This window comes from Notamacropus eugenii, chromosome 3 (genome assembly GCF_028372415.1).
Source record: "Notamacropus eugenii isolate mMacEug1 chromosome 3, mMacEug1.pri_v2, whole genome shotgun sequence".
NCBI classification, from domain to species: Eukaryota; Metazoa; Chordata; class Mammalia; order Diprotodontia; family Macropodidae; genus Notamacropus; species Notamacropus eugenii.
In genome coordinates this window covers 276,854,152-276,869,587 of record NC_092874.1, presented here as the reverse complement: position 1 = coordinate 276,869,587, position 15,436 = coordinate 276,854,152, and the positions used below count along the sequence as shown (strand labels likewise).

At 41.3% G+C, this 15,436-nt stretch overlaps 1 protein-coding gene across 1 annotated transcript in view; it reads right to left on the bottom strand.

The window, feature by feature from the left end:
- The window catches only part of PLXNC1 (plexin C1), a 223,545-nt gene that overhangs the window by 16,999 nt on the left and 191,110 nt on the right, over nucleotides 1-15,436 (bottom strand). The window contains exons 25-26 of the mRNA XM_072655595.1: nucleotides 3,852-3,906; nucleotides 748-779 (exon numbers count right to left, since the gene is read on the bottom strand). Coding sequence (XP_072511696.1) covers nucleotides 748-779; nucleotides 3,852-3,906 — 87 coding nt within the window. The remainder of the gene's footprint in view (nucleotides 1-747; nucleotides 780-3,851; nucleotides 3,907-15,436) is intronic.

Sequence of the window (15,436 nt, the reverse complement as noted above, 5' to 3'; positions counted from 1 at the left end):
GAGCGCTCAGGTCCTTTCTTAGATCTCTAGGGCGTGTTTCCCCATCTGTAAAATGGTGAGGTAGTGGGCAGTGCTTCTTAAACTGGGGCTTGTAAGTGGAAAAAGTTCAAGAAGGCCTGGATTAGATGACCTGTAGGTCCCTTCTGGTTTCTCTGATCTTCTGATTGAAGGCAAGAACAAGAAAAAATGCTTATTAAATACCTATTGTGTACAGAGGGCTGTCTAGGGACTAAAGAAATAGAAGTTTAAAAGAACATGATTCCTGGCCTCATGAAGTTTGCATGCTAACAGACACACTGAGAATTCTGTCTGGGTCAATGGATCAGAGATGTAGAGCTTGGCTTCCGTTATAATCTTACATATTCTATTTTATACATTTAAAAACATAACTCTGAGAAGGGATACACAGGCTTCAACCAAATTATCAAAAGGATCCAGGAAATGAAACAGGAAAAGAACCTCTGGTCTAGCCCAACCTGCTCATTTTATGGATGGGGAAACTGAGGCTCACACGGGTGAAATGATGTATGTAAGGTATCACAGCTAGCTGACTGGCAGAACAAGAACTCAAGCCCAAGCCCCCATTACCATAAATTCAGCATTCTTTCTCACACTCATCTAGGACCCTTTATATTGCTGTCAGCTACCAGCACAAGGCAAGCCCTTCAATATTTTTTTTAAAAAATAAATGAATAATTGAAGGAGGTGTCTGATTCAAGAGTAAGCACAGATGATTCATCAACTCACCAAATGACAGTGATGTTCAGAGTATTCCACGTCTGAAAACCAATAAAGAAGAGAAGAAAACAAATCATTAAAGAAAAAAAGTCACTGGCCAATCGGCTAGCTTAGAAACTAGCAACCGTTACAAAGAGAAGGTGACCTGAACATTCCAGTGTCCAGGGTACGTCCTAATGGACCATAAGATTTCATACGAAGAGCCTTTCAAGGGCACCAAACACTCTTACTTTTCAGACACATAAACGGTTATTTTTCTTCAAAAAAATGCAATAAGCTTCTCATCTCACTATGCACAGTCCTCTTCAGCATGCCATGTCTTTCCCTGTGGTTAACTCAGGTAAATTAATTCATATTAAAGCTTGGAGATAAATCAATACTCTTTGTAATAGACTTAATAATAACAATATCTAACATTCATGTTGTAGTTGCTCAGTCAGATTAATCATGTTGGACTCTTCTTGACCCCATTTGGGGTCTCCTTGGCAAAGATCCTGGAGTGGTTTGCCATTTCCTTCTCCAGCTCATTGTACAGATGAGAAAACAGAGGCAAACAGGGTTATGTGTCTCGCCATAGATCACCCAGCTAATTCACATCTGAGCCAAGACTTGAACTCAAGTCTTTCTAACTTCAGCCTGGTGCTCTATCCAGTGCACCACCCACTACCTGAGTGCCCCATTTTAAGAAAAGTTTAATAGAAGTTCATCATAGGAGGTTTTCTTAATTAGCATCTAAATGTCTTTGTGAACTTTTAAGTCCTTAGAAGGAAGGCTGCAAAAGTCATCCTCCCTTTCTCCTGATATGATGTACCAGTGAACAAACTTAGTGCTGGTTTAGAGCTAAAAGTGGTCATCCAGTATGAAGATGTCAAAACTGAGGACAGAATGCAAGCAGCCTATGGGACTCCCCAATATGGCCTGAACCAGATTCAGGTGTAGCTGGAAAAGGTTTAACAAAATAAAGCTATGATACAATGAAGATAATGTTAATCTGCGGGTTTTCTAAGTCAGCATGAAGCCTGCTGGGATTTGTTTCTATCCAAGTTTGACTCCCCCATATCTACTCCCACCTCTTCATCTTAGAGAATTTCAGTGATTTGCCTGAGGTCATAAGGGCTGTAAACAGCGGGTGGGAATCCAGCACCTCTGACTAAAAAGCCACAGAGCTAGGAAAACCTGGGTTTAAGTCCTGCTCTGTGACCCCAGACAAGTCAAGGAGTGTCTTGGTGCTCCGGGCACTGGATAGTTTCCTCACTGTGTCAGTGACATCACAGGTCCAGTCATTCTCCTTGTTCTGTGAAGTTTGAGTTCAGTCAAAGGGCCACACTTGAGGCCACATGTGACCTCGAGGCAGCAGGTTCGCCACTCCTGACCTAGAGTATTCCAAAGGAACTGAATCTCCAGGCCACAAAGGGCCTTCCAGCCAGGATCCCACCTCTCTCCTGAGTGTTGGGGAGCAGGGACAGAGGAAGCCCTGTCCATCTCTCCCCTAACAGTGCCCTGTCGGGTGGGTGATGGAGGGGTACACTTTCTACTTGCTGGGAATCTCATGAATGCTGTTGTATCTTCACAAGTGGAAATCCCACAGCTGCCCAAGGAGGTTATCTGGCTTATTCAGAAGTTACTTCTGGGACTTCTGGGATTATCTGTGTTCTTCCTGCTTGGTCACTGGATAACTTCCAGCATCCTCTCAAAAGCAAAACAAACAACTCAAAAAAAAAACAAAGCTCAGCCAACACTATATTTGAGATCTCTGCTTAAGGAGAGCCCTGATGAAGACGCAGTATTGCAAAGTGTTTAGAGATGGCCCCTGAGTCAAGTCCTGCCTGTCACGTACTGACTGTGGGACCCTGGGCAAGTCACTTACCTCTCAGGATCCAAATAGTCACCTAAGTGGTGACCTGCATTTGTAGAAGGAATGTCTTCATTGGGAGTTCCCAAAATCAATGAAATTAAAGCACATTGGATAACATTTGACAATAATTCTCAAAGAGTTGTCATGGAGGCTAGAAGAGCCAACCACCTTCAAAGTTAGGAAGATATAGGTTCAAGACCGGCCTCTGATTCATTCCAGCTGTGTGACCTTGGGCCAGTCACTTAAACCCTCAGCAACATTCTAAGACGCAGACTGCAGACAAAATTCTGACCTGCATTGGTGAAGGGAGTTTCCTTACGGGGAGTTCCCTATCCCAGTGAAACCATGGATCTGTGTTTTTTAAGAGAATGAAAGTAAAAAGAAGAGAGGAGGAGGTGGACAAGGGAAGAGGGGAAAGGAGAGGAAGGGAGGAAAAGAGGAGGAGAAGGAAAGAAGGGAGGAGGGAAAGAGGAAGAAGGTGGGGGAGGGAAGGAGAAAGAAAAAAGGGAACGGGCAGTGAGGAGGGAGGAGAGGGAAAAGAGGAGGAAAAGGGGAGGAGGAAAGAAGGGAAGAGGAGGTCAGAGGCATCTTCCTTGGCAAGCATGAAGTGTTGGACTTGGAATAAGGCAGGCTTGAGTTCAAATCCTGTTTCAGACATTTAATAGCCCTGTGACCCTGAGTAAATCATTTAACCTTTCTTTGCCTTAGTTTCCTGATCTGTAAAATGTGGATAATAATAACACCTACCTCATAGGATTGCTGAGAGGATCAAATGATGTGTAATATGTGAAATGCTTTGCAAACCTTAAAATACTATATTAAGATTCAGTAGTAGTGATAGTGGTAGTAGTAGCAGTAGCAGCAACAGCAGTAGTAGTAGTGTTTGAGGTGGTAGCCTCAACCCTCACCTCCACCCCACTACTGCTACTACACTACTACTATACTAACTCCTCCTCCTCCTCCTCCTCCTCTCACTACTACCCCTACTATCAATACCACCACCTCTGCTGCTGCTGCTACCACTACTACTATCTTTTCACTTTAAATTGAGTTAGAATTTCAGTTTTTCTTGTGGCCTCATTTCCCAGATTTTCTTGTAGGCATAAAGAAGCCCATGTGAGTTGCCTGGAGTTTCACAGACGTACTTGCACAGTAAGAGTAGAAGCCCCACTTTGGGGCCCATTTGGGACCAACCAGAACACAATTAACATTTCTTGAAACCAGAAAGGAACCCAGCCCCCAGGACTGCCTTTGTTACCTGATGTAAAGTTTGATAGTTTCTTGAAGACATTGATGGTAGATCCATTTGAAATCTGAAAGTCAAAAAATAAAAGATGATTCGGTACATACACTGGCAGGAAATCTGAGAATCCCAGGGCTATTTGAGCCCTGGACAGAAGCCAGGGCCAGACGACCCTTGGTTGGCAGGGACTTTTGGTTGTAGTTGGCATTTGCAGGGCCTACCAAAACAAGCCAGCTCCATATTGAATGAAACGGCTTGCTTTTGTTCTGTGAGGTAAGGCAATCTCTAAATCATCCTAGACAGACAATTATCTACCTTGGATTAAAAATATATATAATGGGAGAAAAAACAAAGTCCTTCTTCATTCTTACACGAAGTCAGCTACCTATATCTAAAGTAGGGCTTCTTAACTCGGGGTCCACAGATTTCCAGGGAGTCCATACACTTGGATGGGGAAAAGAAATGATCTTTTTATTTCAGTACAATGGACTTCCTTTGAAATTCTGTATATTCTGTATTTATTGAGGCATTTAAAAACAGGATTCTGCGAAGAGGTCCATAGTCTTTCCCAGACTCCCAAAGGGGACCACAACACAAAAGGGGACCAGACACAAACACAGAAAAAAGTGAACCATTCCAATCTAAAGAGACAACAATGTCTGAGCATTAGGGGAAGCTGTGGTGGCTGAAAATTGTGTTTAAAATTGCTAGAATTCTTTAATAGAAATTTCAGAAAGGCTAGGGGCTTCTGGGCAGCATACGTGAATGGAACAGAAAAGAAATATTCCATCTCTTGGCAAAACTCAATTACTTAGCGTTAACTCTTAATTAAGCATTACTAAAGTGTCAACAGGCTAGGTAGTGGAAAAACAAGCCTTTGTTTGGGCAGAAATGAAATCTCCCCATCCTCTTGGAGCTACTTTCTGGCTGCTGGCTCCCATGCAGATGCCAGTTTCACCCTGAACCATATGGTGAGGAGTTGGCTCTTGAGCTTGGATCAAAATCTGGGCCCACTACGAGGCTTCCTCTCACCCCCACCACCATCCCCTCCTCCTGCGGTATAGAATCTTCATTTTAAATCTCATTACTTGGTTAGCATAGTTGCAGCCTGGACTACTTTTATTATCATGTGAATCCTATGTATTCAGAAGCCAAAGTAGTCATTTCATGATGGACTCCATTTTGTTTCTGAAGCTCTTTGACTTTTAATTTTATCCAGCAATGAAGAGACTCAATCCATGTACTTTCTGGGTCTACTTTGTATGTGGGGACTGTAGGAGATATTTGCAGCCTCTTAGTCATAATCCTAGGGCAGCAAGGTGGCACAACAGATAGAGGGGCTGGGTCTGAAGTCAGGAAGACTTATTTTCCTGAGTTCAAATTTGGCCTCAGACACTTAATAGCTATGTGACCCTGGGTAAGTCACTTAACCTTGTTTGCCTCAGTTTCTTCATCTGCCAAATGTGCTGGAGAAAGACATGGCAATACACAGTATCTTTGCCAAGAAAACCCCAAACAGGGTCACAAAGAGTCAGACACAACTCAACAACAAAACAATTGTTAGGCAGTTTTTCCTGACATCAAGTCTCATTGATGTCTTTGTAACTTCTCACCATTAGGTTCAGAGTTACTTACCGTCCCTGACACCAAAGCCCCTCAGACACCTGATGGCATCACTCATGTCCTCCCTGAATACTGTCTACTCTTGGCAAACTGTAGCCATCTTTATATGACATGAACTAACTAAAGGCCCATTCCCATCTGGGCTGCCCTCCTTTGGACACTCTCACCCATCCATGGTGTCCAGAACTGAACACAATATGCTAAGGGAGGTCCAAACAGGGCAAAGTTTGCGGAGACCATACCCTCCCTATGCCTGGATGCTACGTTGTAGCACCTTTAACCAAACTCTTCACATCTCTTTCCTCCAAGGAATGTCATTTACCCATCTTGTCAATATTCATTTCAGTTTAAAAGAAAATCAATCCCACTTGGTGAAGCTCTCCCTTCCTAGACTACCCAATGCCCCTATCTACTTTACTTTAACAAACCTCAAATCAAAATGAACTTGAGAGAATATTTGAATAGCTGTACAAAATTCCTCCTTTTTTATGGAGAGTTGGATAAGCTCTGTTTCTTCACAAATAAATAATCTAATTTTTTTTTTAAAGAAGCAAGTGAATCATTGTGGGTTAATTGTCAAAGAATGAATCCCCAATGGACCCTGTTGAGTGTTGTACCAATACTCCACTGCTGTCAGATTCTGTGTTTTGCCAAAAGAAAGCACCCTTACTCTATAATCACAGACACAACGGACGGGCCCCTCCGATAGGGATCTTGGCCAGAAGTTCAAGTGTCTTTTCAGAAGCTGGCAACAAAGCCGACAGTTGGCACTGATCTCAGGCTTTAAGATATTGTGCAGAAAGATGGGGCTGGCGTCCAAGAGATTTTACTCTGAAATTATCTCTCAAGAGCTAGTATAAATGTATTTTATTAGTAGAGTGTGTGTGTGTGTGTGTGTGTGTGTGTATGTGTGTGTGTGTGTGTGTGTGTGTATGTGTGGTGGTTGTTATATTAAAGACAAGCCTAATCTTATCTTGTGAAACGTTTCACAGCTGCTCTGGGGCTGGTACATTTTTTTCCCCCATAAGACACTTTAACTCCATTATGAAGACAAAAAAAATTGTTTCTGTACAGATGTGTGTTTTTTTAAAAATATATTTCTGTTTTCTCCTTCATACCGCTGCAAAGCTTTTGGAAACAGCTATAAAATCACAAGGGTTAAGCATGGCTCTGTGTGATCTGTATGAAGAAGTCCCAAAAGCTTATTAATCTGGAAGCAGGTAGCTTTTGATGGGCCTCTGTGCTCAGGATGAAAACTAAATGAAATCTAAGAAAGGTTAATGTCACTGGCTGAATCTGTGGCAGAGACAAATTTCTCCAACTGAGGGCAAAACAGGTCCCCATGTTAACTTTAAATTAAATTCCTTCTAGCTTCTCATAACACTCAAGTGTTAGATAAAAAAAGATAATTATTTTTCCTTGACCAACTGGACACTTTGGTACTGGGGAAGGGTAGGAAGGAAGAAGGATGGTAAGGACCCTTAGCCTTACCATCAACAGAATTATGGGTCATAAGCACTTCGAGAGAGAATTCCATAAATCAACAAATTAAGTGCCTTTTGAAATCCACTGAGACAGGGGCACCAGAGCATAGGAAAACAGAGTCGGCTTTGGAATCACCAAATCCTAGGTTCAAATCCAGCTTCTCTCACATACTGAATGGATATGAATAAACCACTAAGGCCCTCAAATCCCTATTTACTACGTCTGTGACAGTGGGCTAGTCCCCAATCTCATTGAGCCTCAGCTTCCCTCACATGTAAAAAGTAAACGGTTTGGATTAGATGACCTCTGAGGTTTAAGTTAGGCCAGACGTGACAATTCCACAAATACTACTCCATTGTTACAGAATTACATTTTGCATGACTACACATGTACAACCGATATCAAACTGCTTCTCAACGACGGGGTGGGGAAGGTGAGAGAGAATTTAGAACTAAGTTTTAAAAACAAATGTTGAAAATTGTTTTTACATGTAACTAGGGAAAAATAAAATACTAAATAAATAGAAAATTATCCATTGATAATTTGCTCTAAGAACAGTATTGAAGTCATTCTGTTTGAATTGTGAGGGCGGATCGAATATACCATGTTCCTTCTTCTCCCTATCAAATAATGAATGGAGAAAAAAAATTTAAAAACCACTACAAAAATCCAAACATTCTAGTCTTTGATTTGGCAAATTTGGTAAAATGGAATTCTACAGAATTATTATTCTGTGTCACTAGGCTCCTTCCTCTGCCTGCCTTCTGGTCTTTCAGCCCCAGCCCAACTCTGTCTCCAAGAATGGAAACTGAAGCAAAAGAAAGTTCATTAAAATCTCTCTGCTGTGCTCCCAAGGCTCCAGGACCATGACCTTGCTCGGTCCTTCAGTGAAGGGAGCTCAGGGCTAGTTGGCACAGACCTGTCATGGCGGGCACATCACATCACATCATATAAACTTGACTCTTGACGCCCAAGACAGAACGTCTGAAAGGATTTCCAAAACAAGTCAAAACGCTCAAGATGCTCGGTCCATACATTCCCTTTCCTTCATTTTCCTTTGATGGAAATGAATTCTGGACTGGCAAGACTTTATTTTTATAGATTAAGAGCTTTGAACGTACTTACATGTATTATATGTTGTCTTCCTTGATACAAAATAACCTTACCGAGGTCTTTGTATATCCTCAGTTTGCCCTTAATAAGTGCTTCCTGATTGACTGACGAGAACTTAAAGGGGATCTAATCCAATCCTCTCATTTTACAACAGGAGAAACTGAGACCCAGAAAAGAGAAATGACTTGGTTCTGTGAAGTTTGAATTCAAAGGGCTGCACTTGACGACCTAGAGGGCCACATTTGGCCTCAAGGCTTCAGGTTCCCCATCCCTGAGCTAGACCAAAGTGGAAAGGGTTGCTTGGACAGGAGTGGGTTCATATGAACATAGATATAGAGCTAGAAAAGACCTTATTGACTTCTAGTCTAGAAGTGGAAACTGAGGGTCCCTAACTCCAAGACCTGAACTCTATCCAATATTTCATGCTTTTCCCTTCCTAGATAAGCAAGTAGAAGCTGGATGACCACTTATCAGAGAAGTCTCAGAGAGCATTCCTGCTCAGATATGGAATAACCAAGACCGGGAAATTCTTAACCTGGGTTCCATTAATTTACTCATTTAAAAAAATTAATAACTATTTTAATATAATCACTTTATTTTGTATTTCTATATATTTTAACTTATATATTTAAAAAATTATTGTGGGAATGGTTCCAGAGACTTCACCCAACTGCCGCTGAGGTGCATAATTCAAAAAACAGGTTAAGAACTCCTGGTTTCAGTGGTCTCTAGGGACCCTTCCAACTCTGAGATTCTACAACCCTCTGAGGAATAGCTGTGAATAGTAATGACTTCTACAAACCTGAAGAAAGGAAGATTTTTCAATCATAGTTGAGGTAAGTGATAGCCAAACTTTTCTCTGCACCTCACAACTTTATGACCAAGTGATGGAGGGGGTTTTAGGTCGTAATTTTTATTCCCCTGAAAAAATACCTCCCCTTGCTCCTTGAAAACATGAATACTGCTTGAGAAAGGAGGTTAGCTGTTATTAGATGGAAGGCAACCTTAGAGGTAAAGATGGAGGAAAAAGGATGGATTCCAGAGGAAATTGTTGTGTACTCCAGGGGCGTGTTTCTCCTCAGAAATCGATCATGCACCCATTGGGATGCTCAGGCATCCGTCCGCTTCACAGGAACAGCCCACATGAAGCAAAAGTCAGTGACAGAAGCAGTTCGGGGAGGATTTAATTATAGTGAGGAGAAATGCTGCTCCCGTTATATGTTTGCAAGGAGGTCTATAAGCTTAACTCCTTGGCTGCTGCAAACCTAGTGACATCCTGCCAGGACAGAAACAGAAAATGCAGGACTTATCCCCTTCTGCCGGGACCAGATTGAAAGTAATCATGACACTTGTTAAGGACCAAGGGCAAGACGGTTATCTAGCTGGTCAATGGCTCTTAGATACAAAGTGGGAGCCCCAGTGGCTGAATCTGGTCTATAACACCAGAACCACCCTCTTCCACACTTGAGGGTATGACTATTGTTCAGTTGTGTTCAACTCTTCATGGCCCCATTGGGGGTTTTCTTGACAGAGACACTGGAGTGCTTTGCCATTTCCTTCTCCAGCTCATTTGATAGATGAGGAAACTGAGACAAACAAGGTCAAGTGACTTGCCCAGGATCACACAGCTAGTAAGTGCCTAAGGCCAAATTTGAACTCAGGAAGGTGAGTTTTCCTAACTCCCAGACAGGGTGCTCTGTGGACGATGACATCACCTAGCTGCCCTAAGGGTACCATAGATTTTGCATTCTTCAAATGCTCCTACTTCCTAATATTCTGTCCAAATGCCCTAAGGGTCATTAACCTGCCCAGAAATGCCTACCAGTTTGCTCAAGGCCACACTGGTTGTAAGGGGCAGAGCCAAGATTTAAATCCAGACCCTCTGACTCCAAAGCTGATGCTCTTACTGTACCATGATGTTGATAATGTTTAATATAAAATTTTAGAATAATCTCTTTGTTCTCTCTGAAGCAAACTCAGAGGGTGCCTCTTCCTATGTCAACAAAGCCAGCCAAGGCTGACTCTACATTCCTTAAGAGACCTTTAACCTAAGACACTATCTTGAATAATGGGACATTTTCCATATCTTAATATTTGTAGACACATACTATGTTATGGCATGTTAATGGTAAAGAAAATATAGACATCTTAGGTCATAATTTCTACTGAACTTTGTTTACCCTTTCCTATGTCAGTTATCTGTTTAGGGCAGGAAGCCTGCCACTCACTAGTGGTGGGATTTTCTTATCACTGAGACATATGTTTATCCAGCCTGGAATCCCAAGGCCTGACCAACATTGCTTTGTTAATTGTCCTGTCTTACTGAATTTACGATTTGCTCAATTAGGAGAGTTCCTTTCTCACGGCAAAATGTATATCAGCCAGAAGATTTCTGCACTGGGTAGCCAGAACATTTCTGGCTCCATAATGCATTATGTAACTGTTTTCTTTATGGGGAATTGATCAATTAATTAATTAAATCATAAAATGTATGCATTAGCCTGTTGCCTTTTCTTAACAAAGTTTTCAGGTCAACAATGTCTCAAATGAATCATGTCAATAATTCAGTTCAGGATGGTACGGAATAAGGAAGAAAACAAGGATTTATTAAGTGCCTACTGGAAGCAGCTCAGTGGACAGATACTGGGCCTGGAGTAAGGAAGACCTGAGTTCAGACTAGGCCTCAGATACTTACTAGAAGTGTGACCCTGAGCAAGTCAGTTAACCCTGTTTGCCTCAGTTTCCTCATCCATAAAATGAACTGGAGAAGTAAAATGCAAACCACTCCAGTGTCTCTGTCAAGAAAAACCCAAATAGGGTCACAGAGAGTCAGACAAGACAAGAACAACTCCTGAATAATAAGTGCCTTACTATGTGCAAAGCTCTGTGCTATGTCCTGTACCAAGAATATCACAAGTCTGGATCAAAACAAACAAAAACCACCCCCAAACACAAGCAACAAACAAGCCTCAACTGTCTTTATAGAAGTAAAAAATGTCTTTTGAAGGCTAACTGTAAGAAATTTAAAAAAAGAAAAGATTTTTCAATAATAAGATTTAGCCCAAAGTGGCTGCTTGGAAGGCAATGGATTCACAGAACCATACGTGTGAACGGAGAAGGGAACTTACTCACCACCCACAGGTGGTCCACCCTTGAATTCCAAAGGGGAAAACTGAGGCTCTGAAATCTCAAGTGATTGGACCATGCTCTGAGGCAGAATTACACCAGTGCCCATGGGCCACTGTTCTAAAGCTTTCAAATTTGAGAATTCAAGGCCGTCAGTTCCTACCACCTCTTCACCTACATCCAGTGGACCACATAGCTTTATTCTGCACCCCAAGCCGCAGCCTGGGTTAGAATGTGTGAGGCGCTGGGCTGTTTCTTCAGTCACTGATCATCCATATTTCATGCCCTGTGGATATTGTTATGGAAATGCTTACAGTCAGATTGGCTGAAATACTGACATTTCCAAGACATTTCAATGGTTTATGGGGACAGAGGGGCAGCATATTTGCCAACAGAATTGTCTCTAAAAGTGCAGCTTTTATGGTTTCCAACCTTGAGTCAAGTAGAGCAATTTATCAGGCTACCACTATTTAACTAAAAAATATATTTATCCCTTAAGAATAAATATCCAATTCCTTTTGCTCAATAAACAACTTTCCAATTAGTAATCTAGCCTCCTGTGTGGGATACCTATCAGGAAATGGTACCCTTTTTAAAATGACAGGTCATATCACCTCCCATATCCCCCATTACCAATGCATAAATTTACATTCTCATAAATCAATCTCATATGAGTTTGGCTTGGGATATACCGATCAGTTCTGGAGGGACTGATAAAATTGAATATCTGAATCCTGAGTAACTTGGTTTACATCATTCCTCACTCTCCTACACTCACCAACCAATCAATGAATCGATAAACTCCTATTAAGCACTCCCTATTTTCCGGACACCATACTAAGCACTAGGAATAGAGAGAAATGACAACAGAAAAAAGCCCTGCTCTCAGAGAAACAAGTACATAATTGGCCACATACGAGATACATACAAAGCAGATGGAAAGTGTCCCTAGAGGGGACACTAGAACATGGGAAAAGCCTCCAGTAGAAGGTGGCTGCATCTTGAAGGAAGGGTAAGGAAGGGGAGGGGATGGGAGGGGAGGGGAGGAAAGACCATATTCTAGGCATTGTCAGCTGGTGGTTTGTTCACTGGCAAGAGACTTAGCTTCACTGACTCTGTTTCTCCATCTATAAAATGGGATTGTGAAACTCAAATGACTCTACATGTCTTATGTAAATTCTATACATTCCTAGTACCTGGTGCAAAACTTTACACACTTTAGGTACTTAATAAATGTATACTGGATGGCTGAATAGCGGCAGGTGTGGAACAGATCCTGGATTAGTGCTTACATTCCCAAACTACCACACGACCCCATGAGGACCAACCTGAGAGGCCAAGTGGCTTTCCTCCAAGGTAAACAGTAATATTAACATCCCAATGGATTGACTGATCAATCATTTCTTAAGCATCCATTATATGCCAAGCCCTAGCCAGGAGCTGGAAATACAAAATGAAGCAATCTCTGCCCTCAAAGAGTGAACAATATGTAAAGTATGCTGTAAACCTTAAAGCACTATACAGTAGTGGTGGTGGTGGTGGTGGTAGTATCAAATAGAATTTTTTCCCAAATAATCTAGCATTGCTCAAAGTATCCTAAATATATTATAAGTACTATTTTATTATACTAGTATATATGGAAAGAAACTCTAAGAGTTTGCTAAATACCTTTCTCTATGGAATTTTAAAGAAATAGTATAGATTTCCAGAGTATTAATGTTGAAACACATTACCTGCGTTCCCTGCCCCCCTTAACTCCTGGAAGAAGTGATAGGCCAACATGCAAAATGGGACACATTTTTCGACATGACCAATATGGGAGTTTATTTTGTTTGATGTGCCTATTTGTTATAAAGTTTTCATTTTTCTTTTCTTTTCTTTTTCCAGTGTGTATTAGGTGAGAGGGAGAGAAAACAAAATATTTGTTGATTGGGGGGAAAAAAAACCAAATAAAATTTGAAATGAGGAAACAATGTGGTCTCTCCTCTGTTTGTGATAACTTTGGTCCAGTCCAGTATGGAAGGATGGCCACTCGGTGACCTCTGAGGCTTCCTTCGAGCTCCGAGTTTCTCTAGCATGGGTTTTAAAAACCTGAGGAGAACTCTTTAGCCCTCGAGTTCCAGTCTTGTCATTTATTACTACTATGCGGCAATACTCTGGTATAAAGCCAATAAATCATTTGGACGGGAAGTGGCTGGAGGCAGGATTAATTTCATTATCGTCCTTAAGCAGATAGGTGTCTAGCATGGCCACTGTCTCCAGTGAAGACTGATTCTCTATCTCTCCTGACAAGTCTTACTCTTGCCTTGCTGACAGCTCCAACGGTTCTTCATTTTCCCTGCTCTGGTTGCTTGTTCTGTCTTTCTCAATTAACGAAAATAAGTGGAATCGGCCTCTTTCCTAGAGTGCCTGTGCCCATTAGGACATAGTTACCATGCCAGGCAGAGAGACTCACTGATGCTAGCATCACTCTCATTGTCACAGCTGTACAGGTCAAACAAATCAATCAAAAAGAAAGAAGCGAGGCATTTCTCAGCAGGCCAGGCCTTGTGACTTCTGGACACGCCAGCTTGCTGCCTGGGCCCGAGGGACAAAAGCAGACCCTTAAGGAAACCAGCCAACAAAACTTCACCCTGGATATTGTGTGACCCCTGCCAAGGGCCCCTCTCCCTGACATCTGAAGAAAATACCACCTACATACACTGACCTAGGAGAAGGCCGCTGCACACGGCAACTAATTTCTTAGCTAGGTAAGCCAGTCTGTGAAGCAATTATAATCCGCTGATGAAATGGTACCTATCAGAAAGCAACTCAGATATCCAGAGAAGCTGGAATATATACGAATATATATTTTATTTCCATAAAAATTCATTAAATAATTTAATGATATAATCTATAAAAATACTTTTTATAAGCTCATGTGATCCAGTGCTTAATTCTCCTAAATGTGAATTAAAGAGGTAGGAAGGCACAGAGAAAAGAGTATGACTCTGGGGAGTCAGGAGGACCTGGGTCTGCTTCTGCTACTAATTAGTAGTATTAAGGCCATTCCCCTGTCTCTAGGCCTCAGCTCCTTTATCTGTAAACATGAGGGGTCTTGACCTTAAAGATGATCTTTAAAATTCCTCCTGGACTAACATTCTATATTCCTATGATAGTTATCTGAGATGTGATCTCTTCCATGCCTGTTAGAATGGAAGTTGTGAATCACTCCAACCATCCTGGAAAGAAATTGGGAACTATTGTCCCAAAGTGACTAAACTAACCCTCTCCCCCCCTCACTTCATCCCCAAAGAGATGCAAAAAGGAAGGAAAGGATCTATATGTACAAAAATATTTATGGCAGCTCTTTTTTGTTGCAGGAAAGAACCAGAAACAAAGTGAATGTCCCATCCATTGGAGAATGACTTCACAAATTATGGTATATGAATACAATGGAATATTATGGTGCCATAAGAAATGAGAAACCTGGGAAGATGTGAATGAACTGAGACAGTGAAATTCAGAGAACCAAGAAAACAATTTATAATACACATATAATTTATAAAACAATTTATGATAATAGCATCGTAAAGAGAAACAACTGTGAAGGACTTCCGAACTCTCACCAACTCAATGATCAACTATGATTCCAAGAGCGATGATGAAGCAAGAGATGGTCTAGAGGTACAGAATGAGACGTCCACATTCCAACAAAATACTATCCATGGCCAATGATTACCAACAACAAGGGTTGGTTTTGCTTGAATATTTTGTTAAAAGAAAGGTTTTTTTTGTTTGTTTTTTGTTTTGGCATATGCAAGGAATGGGAAAGTGGTGGGGAGTGAGAGTGATGTAAAAAATAGAAAGAACATTGATGAAACAAAAAACTCAGAAAAGATGGAAAAGAAGCTTGGGGTCATGTAGGGAAGTGTTGGAAGTACCAACTGAAAATTAAACGTATATCTTTAAAATGAGCTGTATATAATAGAAATCTGTATTTTATGTGCAATTCTCTTTTTTCTTTGCATGAGAAAATACTCAGGTTTGTTGATATTTGTGAGGTTCCTAATGATAATAATTAAAACAAAAAGAATATAAGCTCCTTAAGAACAGGGACCATTTTTCTTTTGTCTTTATATCCCCCCAGGGCTTACAACAGTGCCTGGAACATGGTAGGCATTTATTGATAAATTAAGAACTCTCAAGATCACCACTGATGGAGATTGGAAAGGGACCAAGGATGAGGAAAAATGAAGAATCCCCAAACCCAT